This window comes from Tupaia chinensis, unplaced genomic scaffold (assembly GCF_000334495.1).
Source record: "Tupaia chinensis unplaced genomic scaffold, TupChi_1.0 Scaffold000168_1, whole genome shotgun sequence".
Taxonomy (NCBI): Eukaryota; Metazoa; Chordata; class Mammalia; order Scandentia; family Tupaiidae; genus Tupaia; species Tupaia belangeri.
In genome coordinates this window covers 1,333,178-1,350,820 of record NW_006159643.1, presented here as the reverse complement: position 1 = coordinate 1,350,820, position 17,643 = coordinate 1,333,178, and the positions used below count along the sequence as shown (strand labels likewise).

General features: G+C 39.0%; 1 protein-coding gene across 1 annotated transcript in view; it reads left to right on the top strand.

Moving 5' to 3' along the window:
• Positions 1–17,643, top strand: part of PTPRR (protein tyrosine phosphatase receptor type R) — a 246,256-nt gene that overhangs the window by 219,728 nt on the left and 8,885 nt on the right. Inside the window, exons 10-12 of the mRNA XM_027770931.1 lie at positions 320–430; positions 2,174–2,331; positions 7,251–7,364. Of these exons, the coding sequence (XP_027626732.1) occupies positions 320–430; positions 2,174–2,331; positions 7,251–7,364 (383 nt within the window). The remainder of the gene's footprint in view (positions 1–319; positions 431–2,173; positions 2,332–7,250; positions 7,365–17,643) is intronic.

The window sequence follows — 17,643 nt, the reverse complement described above, 5'->3', positions numbered from 1 at the left end:
AATTTAGTTCTCTATGAAATTTTGGGAAATTTTTTTCTTCTTTATTTACTTATTATGTTGGTTTTAGCAGCCATGTTTGATAAGCACATGTATAAGTTGATACTTTAGAAAAGTTAGAGAGATCTAATTTACATACCATAACATTTACCCATTTAAAATATACAATTCAATGGTTTTAGTACATATATAAAGTTATAGACATTGATATTTCTTAAAATTTATTAAATAAATTTCTTCTGAGAGACTTGATGTTTGAAAAATACTCCAGGGCTAATAAAAGCCATTAATATTTACTGTGTTTTTCTTTCCCCTTCCCCAGAAATGTGTACTATACTGGCCAGAAAAGAGAGGGATATATGGGAAAGTCGAAGTTCTGGTTATCAGTGTAAATGAATGTGATAATTACACTGTTCGAAACCTTGTCTTAAAGGTAAGATCAAGTAGCTATAGCTATCTACAATGTTAAAGGATTACATTTATACTTTGAAATTATTTATCCTAAGTATTACAGATTTGATTTAAATAGATTAAATAATGTCAGGATTAGGATTAAAGAGAAACTATACTCATTCCCTCGGGTATTTCTTTGTTATAAGCCACTATTAGTATGTGGAATAATTAAATGAATACAAGTACTGAGGAGTAAGAAAATTCATTATGTAGGATGTTGTGATCTTCTAATTGCATTAATAAAACATCTCTGATTTAACCTTTCAGCCTATAACTAAAGGCTGTTCTGGGAACTTTTTTTTTTTCTTTTTGGTCGTTTCGGTCTAAGTAGCTTTAAGCAAGGCCTGAAAACTGTGAAAGAGAAAATCTGCACTTGTGGGTGTCTGTGGGAGGCAAGACAAGCCTGAAGTGTTGATGAGATCTTCAGAAACTTAGAGACACAGTAATTTATAGGGACTTTCCCCGGATCAGATTATGTCATCTAAAAATTATTTAAACTCAAGGGCAGCAGATGCTGGAGAATGTTGCTATGGTATTATTTTTACTTCTGGAAAATAATCACCAAAAGATTTCAGTCCTATCTGCATGCAGCCTCACTCCTGGGTTGGAATCATCACAAAGAAGAGAGTGAAAACAGAACTGCAGTGATGGTTTCTATTCAGATGTCTGAGATAAGAAGGCCCTCGATCAAAATCTAGTTTCAACACATGTCCTTGAGTGCCTAGTCCCTGTCAGGCCCCCACCAGGGCACTGGGTTTTCTGATCTGGCTCCTTTATCATTGAGACTCCTCACTGCTGTTAAATACTGGGATTAGGGGAGGAGGTATCATAGTAACACAACTGAAACGACGTAGGAAGGTGCTCAGCTCCCACCCTAGAACCTCCCTGCACACTCCAGAACACAAGTGCATGTGTCCTGATCCAGGCTGGCTGAGGCTGAGGTGGATCAAGGCATGAAGATCCCTGTTACAGTGTCTCTCTTTGACCACCACCCCTGCCTTTCTCTCTTAAATATACATGAAAGAAAAAAATGGATGGATGACCCTATAGCCTGGTGGTTAAGGGAGCTGGATTCCACATGGCCAGCTGTAGTTTGAATTCCAGCTCCAGTGGCATGAAAAGCACTATAGGCACATGTGCCAGCATGCTCCAAATCCTGAAAGGATGGAGAAACAGAAGAGAAGGGATTGCAGCTTGACCATGCCTCATAGGGAAGGGCTTTCTCCCTCTCTCTCTCTATCTCTTTTTCTCTCTGGGAAATGCATATACCTTCTGACAAGTAAAAAAATATATATATTGGAATTGGGGGCAAGTATAGAAGTACTAGCATGACTGTAATGAAATTAAGTGTTCTTCTATTGGTTAATGTGTTTATAACAACCTGTCAGGAATGTTCATAAAGCAGGAAACACAATATGTATCATACTTTCTTGGTTACATTTTCTCCTATCATTTTGTTTATTATAAACAATTTAACCATATATTTAGTTTATGTTACATTATTTCTGTTATGTAATAGATCTCATTTCCTAAAGTCAAGACTTTGAGATCAGGATATTTATAATCAACTTTTCTCAAGGTCTTCAAAACTCTTCTAGATTTTTCCCACCTAAAAATAAGTTGCCAACAAAAAAGGGAGTGGTAGGAGGCATTAAGTATTGTGGTTTGGATGCATTTAGTTCCAGTGGTGAATAAGGCATTTGGTGGCTACTGCTATTTTCAGCAAGGAAGTCACACCCAACATGTGAAGCATTACTGGTACACCTCATGGCCCGATCACAAGACTCCAGACAGTGCCCAGCCTCTTCTACAGCTCATGCTGGATGTAGAAGAAGACACACTTGCTTCTGAAGGCCGAGGGCCCGTGGTGGTCCACTGCAGGTAAGGCATGAACTTGAACTGTTCTTTCTACCTAAGCAACTGTCCATTCTTTGTCAAGTCATAGAACAGGTAGAACTAAGGTTTTGCCTCCTGGATGTGACATCATTGTTATAAACATTTATTGAAATTGATTAACTTTCTAATATTTGAGTCTTACACAAGATGATGCTTATAGAAATAAGGTCACATTCTTAGACCATTTTCAGCCAACAACAATTACACAGTGGACAAAGTACAAGCTCTTGGGACCAGCAGGTAATATGGTGGTTGAGGCTCTGGACTCCCACATGGCTGACTGTGGTTTGAGTCCCGGATTTGGCAGCTTGCTTTCTCACTTTCTCTCTTCCTCTCACTCTCTCTCTTTCTCTTCCATGAGCATGGATTCTCTATAGCAAAATTTTAAAAATAATAATAAAGAAAGAAAATTAAATAAGTAACCCTTTAGAAAAATACAAGTTCTTAGTAAATGGCTCAATGAACAGGAGTCCTTATTCAGTCATATTCCTTAAAACTTGATTCATTTGGTTTCATCAGTCTCATCCAAGAGGTCTTTAAACAGTCACGGAAAATATGTATTACAAAAAAAAATTTTTAAAAAACTATGCAAGGGTTTCAAAAATTTCTTACACCAAAATAAATTCCTTTAATTCCATTTCCACATATTTTATGAAGTTCCCTCATGTAATTAGGAATTACGGATGCCTCTCTTGAAATTGTTCATGCCTTCCTTGTTGTTTCAAGATGGCACCTGAACTCTGCTTATGTTGTATCTAGATAACATTTATTATTATTGGGCCAAATTTGATGAAAACCAGTCAACTATTTGAAGAGTTATGAAAAACATGGAAACAAATTTATGAAATGAGGAGTAGGCAAGTGGTTGTTTGCCAAAAGGAAAATCAAGTGCTGTTTCCAGAACATGAAGTACTGGCGGCCTGGCTGACACTAGCCACAGACATCCAGAGTAGTTCCCTCCCTTAACGTCAACTTAGAGCTCTCCTCCAACGAATACTCTTGCCCCTTTTAGTGAGACCAAAGTAAAGCAAGCATTTTTAAAAGTCATTTATACAACCATTTATTCTCCATATTTCCTCAAAATAATTTGTATTGCTTTGTTTAATGCTATAAGTCTCTTAAGATAACTTTTAATAATGTATTTACTACATAAAATGTACTATTTTAGATTCTAATTTTAGAAGTAAAATGTCTGTTTAGCCAAAGGTGGCTAGCGTTATCTTAAATTAGCTTGGAGGGAAGGAAAAACAACTTATCTGACTATGCCTTAGGGCTGGAACTGTTCCCCACCCCAAATCACTAAACACTCAGGATATCGAGAGTGAACTAGCCATTTCCCCTATAAAACCAGCTCCCTTTCTGATCGCTATTTCTAACAATGAGATCGTCTTTTTTCCAGCTTTTCAGCATCCACTGTGGACCATTATCTTTAGCTCTTCTTTTAACTCTAGCCTTAGTATCTAATCAGTCACCAGATTGGCTTTCCCTTCAAAGCTTCTCCCATAATCACCACTTCCTGTCCAACCATCATAGTCCAGGCCCTTACAACCTCATCCTTTAGTTTAGAAGTAGTTGGCTAATTGCACATTGAGACCTTAATCCCCCTGGCCCTTGTGCCCCTGTGGCCCTTGCATTTCTCTTGGATGATGTTCACAAAACTTCTTTCCACATGGAGTCCTTGCTCAAAACTTGTCAGTGGCTTCCCATTGCCTAGAGCAAATGTTTTTAGCTTCAAGTCTAGGGATAAACTACAGGGGTTAGTAAACTCCCTGAAATTATTTGAACAAATTTGATTATATAAGCATATTTTACTTTTTCTGGGAAGCAAAAATTCAGTTTGTATCAAATTCTGAAAAAAAAAAAAAAAAAGGTTAAGGAAAACAGAGAATGGGGCCAACCTGTGGCCTGGTGTTTGGGGTAGCTGGATCCAATGTGGTCAACCATGTGATTCAAGATCTGGACCCAGTGACTTAAGAAATACCCTAGGAATATGTGTGTGCATGTCCCAAATCTTATACAGATGGAGAGAGAGGAGATTGCAGCATGACCATGTTCTATGTGTGTGTCAGGGAGGGATTGGGGGTGTTTTCTCCTTCTCTCTTTCTATCTCCTGTCTCTGCCTCTCTCTGGAGAACACACATGCCCTCTGGCAAATTAAAAAAAAAAAAAAGTAGAAGATGAGCTCAAAAATGAGTATTCTACACAGAACAATGGTATAAGGAAATACATGATTTAGCCTTCCATAGGTGATCCCAGGGTACCTTCCCAGTCTTATTTCCCACTGCTCCACTAATTCTCTTCAAGCCAAGCTAGTGCATTTATTGTCAAAAGTCACATATTCTATATTTAAATGCGCTGAATAAAATGAGTCCTAAAATCATATATTTCCTTATACCATGGTCATATGTAGAATATTCTCTCTCATTCGTAATGGTCAAAATGCCTGTTATCCATAGGCAAATCCAATTTGCACAATTAAAAAAACTCCAGATACACATTTAAACCAAAAAGAGTCAGTTTCTCTTCTGAATTTTTATGCATTTACATTCAATAGGAAACAAGCATCTAATATTAGAAATAAGTGCTACAAGGAGAGCAATTAATTCCCACCATCAGGATTGAAGAGCGCCTCTAAAAATTGAAATTATATTGAACTGAGTTCTAAAAAATCATCCAGGGTGTGGTTGTGAGTGAGTGTACTTTAATTCTTGTCAGAGGGCATGTTTTCTCACTGGAAAGAGAATGGGGGTGGTTTGAAAGTAACCCCTTAAGGAGTGGTCACACTGAAATCCCTTCTCCTCCATCTCTCCCTCCTCTCAGGATTTTGGGCACCCACACACATATGTCTGGCAGGTTTCTCAAGCTGCTGGATCTGGGACTCTAATCAAACAGTTGGTTGGCCACGTGGAATCCAGACCCCTTAACCACCACAATGGGCAGGCCTGTTTGTCATTTGTTTTTTTCATTTTTTGAAGAGGTTTTTGCTATAGGGTGCGTGCGCTCGCCAGACAGAGAGAGACAGAGAGACAGAAAGCAAGTCCTCACCCCCAGAGGAGATGGCCACACCGCAATCCCTTCTCCTCCATTCTCCTCTCTCAGGATCTTGGGCACGCACGCACACGCGCCCAGCGTGAGGTTAAATCACTGGGTCCGGGACTCGAACTGCAGTCGACTGTGAGAGTCCAGCTACATAGCCATTACGCTAACTGCTGGTCCCGGCCTGTTTGTCATTTTAAAAGGTGGTAAGGAAGGCATTTTAAAAAAAAACTATTGGGACCAGTAGATGGTGTAATGATTACATCACTGGACTTTCACATAGTCAACTATGGTTCAAGTCCTGGACCTGGCAGCTTGAAACTCACACGAGGTGCATGTGCATGTGTGCCCAAAGTCCCAACAGGAGAATGGAGAAGGAACTGTGGCTTGGCCATCCCACAAGGAGGGTGTTTCCTTGTTTTCTCTCTCTCTCTCTCTCTCTCTGTCTGTCTTTCCAGCAAGCACACACGCCCTATAGCAAAAATCTCTCCACCACCCAAAAAAATTATTAGTATAAAAAAGAAAATTGAAAAATAAAAAGCATCTTTTTCTGTCACTCACGTAAATGAGGAGAATGGCATTTAGGGTACAAAGAAGATAGCAAACAGCAAAAAGACATAAAGCCTCAAAGTTAGTTGCATTCAGATATTGCTAGATCACACATACCTTGGTATGGGGGTAAGACGTTATGCTATAACGAATGGGAGCCATCTACACTTTTTGAGCAAGGAGTGATGTAATTAAGCTCTTATTTTAGAAAGATGAACCTAGCAGCTGTGTGTACCATGAATTAGTCCAGGAAAAGACTTGAGAATCAGAAACCATAATGAAATCATTGCTGATCTTGAAAGATGTTGAAAACGTGAGTACAGTCTTTAGAAAGGGAAAGCATGCATCCCAAAGGCTCAGTTGAAATGGAAAATAGAAGAATTGGTAACAGATTGGATGTAGGAGGTGAGAGAGGGGGAGATGTTGAATATGGCTCTAAGATTTCTAGGCTGGAAAACTTGTGGCTGACTGGTAATGCCATTGAGGGAAAAGATAATTAATTCTCTTTCAGACACATTGAATTAAAATAATCAAACTGAAGCAAGTGCAAAATAGTAATATCAAGAAATCCAGCTAGGAAATGGGAAGTCCAATGTAGAATTTAGGAGAAATTCAGTGCATTTAAATATAGATTTGAGATAAATTTATATGAAGATTTTTAGTGGTTAAAATTGCAGAGAGAGATTTGTTGGGTTGATTTTATGGACATATGTCTAAAGCAAATGAATATGTAAACTGCCCAAGACAAACAGTGTTTCTATTCAATTATCATCTCTATATAAAGGACTTGAAAATATGTGCCTCTGGCCACATCCTCTGGGTAAATGAAAATGAATCTTCAGTTATTTTCTAGACTTCTCAACATCAGAATATCTAAGACCAAGCCCCACCTCCACGTCTCTCCCTCAAGTCAGTCCCTTGAGGGACTTTTCCAGAAATCCCTTTTGACTCAAGTGGCACCATAATGCTTCCCACTCTCTAAGGCTAGTCATCTTTGATTTTTAACTTTTCTCATTCATCAACTTCATCTCCAGACATATCTATGATTAGTCTAGATCTTTCCCCTTCTTTCTACTGCTCTACCTTTCCTAAATCCAGGCTTCTTTCCTGAACAAGTACAAAGCCTTTTCACTACTCTTCCCATCCATCATTCCCTCCATTCACTCATAACCAAATACATAATACAGGTTTATAATACCAAATACACAAGTCATTATTACTATTATTATTAACTGTTGTTTAGACTTGAAAGTACCATTTCAAAAGAATTTATTTTGTATTCATCAGTTTTTTCCTTTTATTCCTTTTTTCTTTTTCAGTGCAGGGATAGGTAGAACCGGGTGCTTTATTGCTACAACCATTGGCTGTCAACAGTTGAAAGAAGAAGGAGTTGTTGATGCACTAAGCATTGTCTGCCAGCTTCGTGTAGACAGGTGAGTGTCCAAGGGATTGTGTTACAGAGACCTCACTCAGAGCTACAATCTTGGTCACAGCCTGGTCTGATCAGCCTGGCTTTATGCAAACATTGTAGGCTCTGAGATTCTAAATTTTTATAGAGATTTAGAGATTTTTGAAAAATGTTTATGAATATGTGGTATATTTTTTTAAAATGGAATGAAGTGTTATATGCAACAGTAACCATCAAAAGCCCCAAATCCAAACCTTCTTAGTTCTTCCTCATTCCTTTATATACAGTATTCCTTTACATACAGTCTGTATTTTCATTTGACTTGATTGATTCAATTGCTTTAAGACTGTGATCCTTTAAAATAAGGGATAAGGGATCTATCTTACTACCAAAAGTCTTTCTTCCTTTTTTTTTTAAATCTTTCTTTCTTCCTTCTGTGAATGAGAGAGAAGTACTCCCAGTGGGGCCCTCATGGTGAGCTCTAACCCCAGCTTCAGCCAGCTCTGATTTATGGGCACATGTATGCCTGTCGTGTTCAAAGAAGACCCAAGATGTAAACCCAGAGTCTGCCCATGTGGCTAAGCCTGGCAGAGCATCAAATTGCCACTGTGCTACCCCAGCAGGCCCACAGAAGTCTTTCTATATGTTTATTTGTTTTTAACTATGGTAAAATGCACATAATGAAATTTACCATCTTAATCATTTTTAAGTGGACAGTCAGTAGCATTAAGTACATTCATTAAGTGCATTAATTGTCACTTATTGTACAACTCATCTCCAGAATTTCTTTTTTATCTTGAAGAACTCTGTACCCAATAAACAACAACTACTTATTCTTCCCTCAGCCCAGAACTTGGCAACCACCATTTTATCTTCTATGAATTTGACAACTAATCTAGGTACCTTTTATAAGTGGAATCATACAGTATTTGTCCTTTTGTGACTAGCTTATTACACTTGAATAACCTCATGGTTTATTCAAGTTGTAGCATATGTCAGAATTTTCTTTTTTAAGGCTGAATTATATCCCATAGTATGTACACACCACATTTTGTACATCCATTCATCTCTCCATGGATGCTTGGGTTGCTTCCATCTTTTGGCTGTTGTGAATAAAGCTGCTAAGAATTTGAGTGTAAGCATACCTGTTAGAGATCCTGCTTTTCAGGGTTAGTGAGTATATACCCAGAAGTGGTATTACTGGATCACATGGTAATTCTATTTTTAATTTTTTGAGGAACTGCCAAACTGTTCTCCACAGTGGCTGCACCATTTTACACTCCTGTCAACGCAAGTGTTCCAATTTCTTCATATCCTTGCCAATACTTGTTATTTTCTGCCTTTTTGGATAGTAGCCATCCTAATGAGTGTCAAGTGGAAGAGCAATTTTTATACAGAAATGTTTTGACTACCTTTGTGATCATCTTATTTATGTTTTTAAAACAACACAAACAAAAATCTTCTCATCTTTGCTCCACAATTGTAAGTGGATGGTTGAGTCAGTGATGAAGGTACGAACAGAGAATCCTTGAGAGCAGGCAGCGGGCAGGATGAGTGACCAGCTTCTCTTCTCACCCATTTGATGTGCTTGTGGGAGGAGGGTTGCTCTGGAAGTCTGAAGTTCTGGATTTTCTTCTTTCATTCAGAAAGCCAGTATTTACTGATCAACTTCTTTGCCCTAGGTATTGTTCTCCATGGTACAAGTACATTAAACAAGATGAGGAAGGCTCCTGTGTACCTAGAGTTTACATATTAACAGGGAGAAACAAGTAATAACCAAATAAATAAATAAACCAGATCATTTCAGGCAGAAATAAATGTAGAGTAATAAGGCAAATCACAAGAGCTGAGTCCTTCTATATCAAGCCCTATGATCTAAAGTTTCCTAAAAGTAAAATTGTACACTTACCTTATTGTTATTATTGGAGAGGTTTTTTGCTATAAAGTGCATGTGCTTGCCAGAAAAACAGAGAGAGACAGAGAGACAGAAAATGAGAAATCACCCTCCAGGGGGGATGGCCATGCCGCACTCCCTTCTCCTCCGTTGTCCTCTCAGGATCTTGGGCACACACACACACACCCAGTATGAGTTTAAGCCACCAGGTCCGGGACTCAAACTGTGATCAACTACATGGGAGTCCAGCGACATAGCCATTATGCCAACTGCTGGTCTCAAAATTGTACAATTACCTTTTAAGATTTGTTTAAGGAGCTTGAGACAAGCAGATGGCATCATGGTTACATCGCTGGACTTCCACGTAGTCAACCGCAGTTCAAGTTCCAGAGGCTGCTTGAAACTCACACCGGACACATGTGCATGGGTGCCCAGAATTCCAAGAGGAGAATGGAGGAGAAGGAATTGCACATGACCATCCCCCCTTGGGGGGGCTAATTTCTTGCTTTCTGTTTCTCTCTCTCTGTCTCTCTGTCTGTGTGTATGTGTGTGTTTCTCTGGTGAGAGCACACACCCTATAGCAAAAAATCTCTAAAAAAAAACCCAAAAACCCAGAAAACAAAAAACAAAGATTTGTTTGAGAAGCTCAACAAATATTGATTGAGCACCTACCATGTGCTATCTCTAAAAATTAAACATTCAGGGACCAGTAGATGGCATAATGGCTATGTCGCTGGACTCTCATATAGTCAACCATGGTTCAAGTCCTGGACTTGACTTAAAACTCACACCCAAGATACAAAGAGGAACACGGAGGAAAAGGGATAGTGGCATGGTCATCCCCGCTGAGGGGTGATTTCTCACTTTCTGTTTCTCTGTCTCTCTCTGCCTCTCCAGTGAGCACATGAGCCCTATAGCAAAAATCTCTCTTAAAGAAAAAACAAAGAACAAAACCAAAAAAAACCCCAAAATACTAAACATTCAAATCCCCCTATCTAGATTAGATTTTTTACTCCCTCTTCCTAGCATTCCTCATCATCTTTTAAACAGCCTCTGTGTCTTTGTAAGTGTATCTTCCTACTCTTTTCTTCTCTTAATGTGCATTGGCTTATTAGAGGCTGTTCATATTATGATGGTTAAGATTCCAGGATATGGAAACAGATTGCCTGGGTTTGCATCCTGATTCCTGCCACTTTCTGGTTGTGTGGTCTTGGGTGAATTGTGGGACTTTTCCATGTCTTGGTTTTCTCATCTGGAAAATGAGTAATAAATAATAGTATATACTTCCAATTGTTGTCGTAAGCATAAAAGAGAATCTATGTAAAGCACCTGGCCTATAATAAGCATTCAATTAAGTTTAGCCACAGTTATGAGTACCTATAACAAGGGAATTAAACACATGTCTGTAAACAGGAAATAGTGACATACGTCTCACAGGGTTGCAGTAACATGAAATGAGATTAAACCTCTTATGCACTCAGTAGAGCATGTAACCTTCATTTATTACCCACTCTTTACCATCTCCACCTCCCTCTTCATGCTCCATATCTATAATAACTGTATCCAAGAATATCTTCTTTTTGTACAAATGATCAGCTCCAATTATTGCCCCTCCTTTTCTTGTGGTTGTTATCTCACTTTCCTGAAAACCCATGGTCTATCAATCACCCAGAACAGTCATCCTAGCTGGAATAGGATCCAGTTGCTTCATTTCAGACTTTAAGACTTTACCCAAAGAGAGAAGTATAAACCCACAGCACCCAGTCAGCCCTGAGCTGCTTCACACTGACCTTGATCTCTCCTGCCTTGTTCTTCTGAAAACGAGCCTTCTGCATGGGACCCTAAACTCCCAAGGACTCTGATTTATAATCCTGAGCTCTGACTTTCTATAATCTAGTACCAGAAATCCATGAATGTCAGATACCTGTCTGCACCTAAACTGACTCTGAACCAAGATGGCCTCCAATAACAACTTCCCTGACCCTATCCTATTTAGAAGAACATGCTGAACAATGGGCTTGCTTTGCTCATTTTTTGCAGCTCTTTTTACCCTGATTCTTGCTTCCTTGTCTCCGGTCTCCCACTCACCCCACCCCCCGCCCTGTTATTGTAGCTTGACCTCCACCTTGATTTCAGCTTCCCAGCCACATTTCCCATCTAAACTACCAAATTGTCCTCCCTCTGGTTTTAAATGGAGTCAAATATGTAAAGATGTGTGTGTGTGTGTGTGTGTGTGTGTGTGTGCGTGCATGTATACACATATTTTTTTCCCCTAAACCATAGTACAATGCCTCCTCGGTCTACTCCTTCCTTCCTAAAGCAAATGGTCAGAAATTTTGGCCTTGGCCTTCCATCATCAAGGCCTTTTCACAGGGCTTGTCTTTTTATTACTGATAGGATTTTCAAAACACTTCCAACTTCTCTGCTCACCTGAATAGGCTCCCTACCCTCTGCATTTGAATTATTGCCAATATGTGTGTCAAACTCATCCTAAACAACTTATTAGCCAAGACTCTTCCACATAAACTCTTACTGAGCAGCCGTTTCTGTTGTTTATGAAACGGATCTTCTCCTTAAAACTTTCCTTGAAAGGTCTCGTTTGCCTTCCTTCCTTCTCAGAATCAACATAGATTTTTCCTTTCCATGTCTCTTCCTTCTGTTGTGCACTCCTAGCTATTATGAAAAGCAAAATAGAAAACCTTCCTCCTTTCCTTCATCGAATCTTATTTCTCCCCCTCCCCATTCTTCCTGCTCCTAGCTCCTGTTCTCTGGCTTTTCCTGTCATACTTCATTTTTAAAATTCCATTTTGTAGCTGACTGTTGCCATTAACATGTCCTTGACTTACGCTAGTACAGGGAAATCTGGCCTCAGCAAATACAGATGTCCAGCTCTCTGCTCTGGTAGCACACGTTTCTTCATTAGTTCTTCAAAACCTGTTCCCCATTCTGATCTCCCTGATCATAATGACCTTCAGCTCTGGATCTGTTTTCAGACATTCCGGAATAAGCTATTCAACACAAATAGATGTATTGAACTATGGGCTCTCCACCATGGACTTCAGAGCACGTGATTCAATTCCCAAAATAAACTCAGCATTAGGAAAAAAAGTATTCTTTGGTCTCATTTTTTTTTTTCCAGTGAGGAGACAAAAAGAATTCAGAATATCAAGTAACATTCCCAAGATCATGTATTAGGTCATCAGGAAAATCATGACATCTTGACATATTTTTGAACATTTTTAAATGCAAAAATGCATCATGACTTCTCCAATGACCCGACTGGAATCCAGGACATTTATTTGATTTCTAACTTAAAAGGTATAAATCTTATAAACATAAACAGGTTTGTGTAATACATTTATTATAAAACCTCTTGACAAAACCATATTTTTATAACACTTTTCCAATTAAAAAAATCAATAACAAGGACAAGCAGTTGGTGTAATGGTTATGTCACTGGACTCCCATGTAGTTGACCGTGGTTTGAGTCCCAGACCCAGTGGTGTAAACTCAGGCCAGGTGTGTGTGTGCATGCCCAAGATCCCAAGAGGAGAATGGAGGAGAAGGGATTGCGGCATGGCGTGATTTCTCACTTTCTGTCTCTCTGTCTCTCTCTGTCTTTCTGGTGAGTGCACGTGCCGTATAGCAAAAACCTCAACCAAAAAAAATCAATGACAGCATGACATCATAAATTTTAAACAGATTTTAGTATGAGTGAGCACTGTTTCATGCATAGATAAAGGGACATTGTCAGCTGTTGCCTTCAGAATATAGTTTGAGAGATACAGGAAAGTTGCCTCATCCCAAAATTATCTATCTATGGATCGCTGCTCAGGATGCTGCTCATGAATCATGAATCATTCATTCACACAACAAACATTCTTAAACACCTACTGTTGAAATGTGTCAATCATTTGGGTGTAGTAGGATGGATTTCCTCACAGATTTTCCAGACTGTGTTCTTCAGGACGTGGTTTAATTAACAGTGCTTTATTAAGAGCCTGCTAAGTGCCAGACCCTTTTAGATGATATTCAGACTGAAAATAGATTCTTAACTAAGTTTGAGAAAAAGCTATAAAGAGATAGAGTACCCCTTATTCAAAATGCTTGGCACCAGAAGTGTCTTAGGTTTCAAAGTTTTTCAGATTTTGATGTTTGTGGGTGGGACTTGAATTTAAACACAAAATTTATTTATATTTCATATACAGTATGTACATATGTCCTGAAGTTAATTATATACAGCATTTTGTATTGCAGTGTTTGGACTGTGACCTGTCTGTCACATGAGGTCAGATGTGGAATTTTCCATTTGCAGTGTCATATCAACACTCAAAAACTTTCAAATTTTGGAGCATTTTGAGTCTCAGATACTCAGTTTACAGATGCTCAAGCTGTACTATATTTCTTAGAACTCCTCCCCACTTGAGAGTCACAATAAGCATTAACACATTAAAGAATCTGAAAAGTCTCCCGGCCTAGAAACTCATTTAACTTAGTTTAAGCACTCTTTCACATAATTTGACTACTGAAGACTTTCCTCAAAACTCATCTAAATGGGAGGAAAAGAAGTTTTAATAATAAATAAACATTGTTCTTTCAAGAAGTGTGGTGGTGAAGAGAAGGCTGGAGATGGGAGTCATTTCAGCTCCAGCAGGGACAGTTATAAAAGGGAAAAGGAAGGGCGGAGCTGGCTCATTGAAAGCATCCAGCTGAGAATAAAGGGACACAAAGCACAGGGCCAGTGTAGCTTCATAGGCCTTTTCCTACTCTTCCCCCTCCTTTTTTTTTTTTTTTTCTTTCTCACTTTCCAGAGGGTGTATGCACTCACCAGAGAGCAATAGAGAGAGGGAGAAAGAACATTTCAGCGGAATGTGGTTGCATTGCAATCCCTTCTCTCCACCCTGTCAGGATTTGGGGGCACAAACGCACATGTCCCCAGTATGTTGTTCAAACTAGGCAGTCCATGATTTGATCCACACAGTCAGCCCTGTGGGATTTAGTTCCCTTAACCACTATGTCACAAGGCTGGCCCCTTTCCTACTCTCTGGAACAATGGCTTCTATCTACTAGGGTTCCAAGACGGTTGTGCATTTTCCTCTTATAGTCTCCTCCTCACCACTTACAGCTGTCTTCTCTGAGAAGTCCAGGAAGGGTAAACAGCAAAGAAAAAGACAAAACAGTGATTTAGATACTTGAAATGGGACTTGTTTCATGACTGGTAAGCCAAGAGCAAACAAGGGGCATAATCAAAATCTTGATTATATATATATATATATATATATATATGTGTGTGTGTGTGTGTGTGTGTGTGTGTGTGTGTGTGTGTGTGTCAATATGACAAACATAGGCAATTCCTACTCAAGTCACAAATCTGCATTTAAGGAATAAATTCAAATGATCTGGTTTAGAGATGAGTGTGTTCTGCTCAATGGATCTTTCTAGTAAAACAATGACAAAGCCATTTAGCGGATTCCTCCTTCTCTGGCAAAAGGGCAATTTCTATTAATAGATGCTCAGTTCTCATCGCAGATTCATGAGTCTGTGGTTCTCCTTTTAATAATACTGTTTCTTATATTTTCAACTAAAGTAGGATTTCTTTTTTTCCAAGTAGGAGTTCAAATTCAGTGCAAGGTGCCCAGGGTGTATTATTTTGAAGGGCATTACTGGATCATTCTTCATTCCCATTGCATTTGTTTTTAATAAAAAGATGGAAGTGGGTGGTAATAGGGACCCACTGAGCATTGTCTAGTGGGACTGGTAAGTGGGCAACCACTAGAGAATAAGGGGCAAGGCATCTCTGGACCAGATGTGGAGAAGCTCAGTGCAAACCTGTTTTTTACCTACTTGTCTCTGTGACTATCTGTTCAGTTTAGACCTCTCTGTCTATATACGTAAAAAGAGAGATGAGCCATATCAGTGGTCCCAACCTCTTCTGGTATAAAGACATTTTTCCTTTTTTCTCTCAGGGTTTTGCAATAGTGCATGTATGTTGCCAGAGACAGACAGAGAAAGAGAGAGAGAAAATGAGACATCACCCCCCAGGGAGATGGCTATGTTGCCATCCCTTCTCTTCCATTCTCCTGCTGAGAATTTGGATATGCACACACATGTGCCTGGCATGATTTTCAAGTTGCTAGGTCCTGGACCCAAACCTCACTTGGCCAACACTTTAACCACCATGCCACTTGCTGGCCCCAAGGACTTTTTTTTTAAGAGTGAACTGTTTTTATGGATCTCAGGTTAATAGCTGTACTTTGAATCCTATAATGTTTGCAAATTAATTTTCATTCTGTGACTCATGACGTACATTTGAAAATTAGTGATACAGATGTATGTATGTTTATTTGGTCGGATAATATTGGGAGCTCAAGAGGACTTGAGGACCTCTCCAAAAAAGGCTTTTCCATCTTGAGATTCAGTAATTGGAAAGTGATCAATTAGTTTCTTAGATCCATTTCAGTTGTTGCTTTCTTTAAGACTGGAACCTTTGTTTTATAAAGAACAATGGAATAGCAATAGTGGCAGTAATATCTGCCAAACACCTATTACAAAAGGGGTGGCTTTGGGACTATCACACAAATCTTTTCATTTATTTTTACTTTTATTTTTTGAGAGGTTTTTTTATTTAGAGTGCATGCACTCACTGGAGAGAGACAGAGACAGTGAGAGAGGAAAAAAGAAATTACTCCCCAGGGGGAATGACCATACCACAATCCCATCTCCTCCATTCTTCTCCCAGGATCTTGGGCACACACACACACACACACGCACACACACACACACACACGCACACACACACACACACACGCACACACACACACACACACTATGATTTTCAAAGTACCGGGTCTGGGACTGAAATGCAGTCAGCCATGTGAGAGTCCAGGGACATAATTGCTATGCCAAAGCATTCTTAACCTTGAAAGGTTACTGAAATTTTTACCTTTTTTTCTTTTTTTTTTTTTTTGTAGTCTGAGCTGAACTTCCATTTTCCTTTTTGCTTAAATTAGATGGACTGGTCCCCAAAAGATTGTCGTTTTCTTTGGTGGGAGACCTAAGTGGGTTAAGCACTATGATTAAGAGAGAGGAAGCTCACATTCTAACACTGCCTTTCATAATGACCCTGAACTAGTTGCTATATAAACGAGGAAAAATGGTTTCTCTGATTATTTCACTCTATAGTACTGTTAGGAATACGTGAATATAATAAGGGCAATGAACTTTATTTTGACCAGCATGATTGCAAAAGGGATATTTTGCTCAATCACATTTTCATATTAACAAAAGGTTATCGTAATATTGATACATAGGCCAACAATGTTTAAAAATTAGGGTGAAGAAGGACCCTCAATATTAGTGCTAACCCCTTACATAGTGCAATAATTTTTTTCTATTACTTGGAAAGATCTTCAATACCTTGCTTACATCTTTGAATCTCAAATGTCACTAAATTGTTATGACTGTCCTACCTGATTAAGAATCCCAGCTGATATAAAATATAAAACTGAACTAACTTTCACTGTAGCTCTTGCTACAAGAGACTCATTTATTAATAAATTTGTGTACAAGAGTGCACAGTGTGAGATAATGACTAAAGGTCTTTCACACGTTGAGTATAAGAATGTACTTGTGCCTTTAAAAAGTAATAATAATCTGATCTGCAGTAATAAACTTTCCCAGGGAACTCAAAAGTTGCCTCATCGATGTGTCAGGAAAATGACTAAGGAACATGATATGATCATCAGAAAACACCTAGAGCCAGGCTGTGGTTCAAAAGATGTGCTGCTCAGGAGAAACCTGATTCCACATGGTGACCATGGTTCAAACCCCTGACCTGGTCAGCCTGAAAATATAAGGCAAACATGTGAGTGCCTAAGATCCAGTAGGTTGGAGGACTAGAAGAAGGGGATCGTGGCATGGCCAGCCCCTGGAGGGTGTCTCTCTCTCTCTCTCCGACATCTTTCTCTCTCTCTTTATTGTGCACATGCTTTATCATGAATAAAATAAAATAAAAATAAAGATACCTAGACAGGGAGGAAAGGAGAGTGTCCCACTGTAGGCTGGCCTCAGGCAACTTTATCCTCATTATACTTCTTTTAATCTCATTGGTGCTGGCGGACACAGAAGAATTTGAAAACAGAATTTTAGAAGCTGAAACATACAATATCTGGTACCAAGAAATTTTTTTTTTCTTTTTCCTCCATCAGAAACAGGAAACAGTCTGTCTAATCCTCCTTTCTGAGAGTCAGTGATGGTATCCATAGCTGTCTTTGTATGTCCTTGCTTGGAAGCTTTCACTTGGAATGACATCTGAAGGCTTTACTTGTGGCTTCCCAGACAGGATTTAAAAAAAAAAAAAAAAAAAAAAAAAAAAAAAAAAAAAAAAACTCAAGGGGGGCTAATTTTTTTT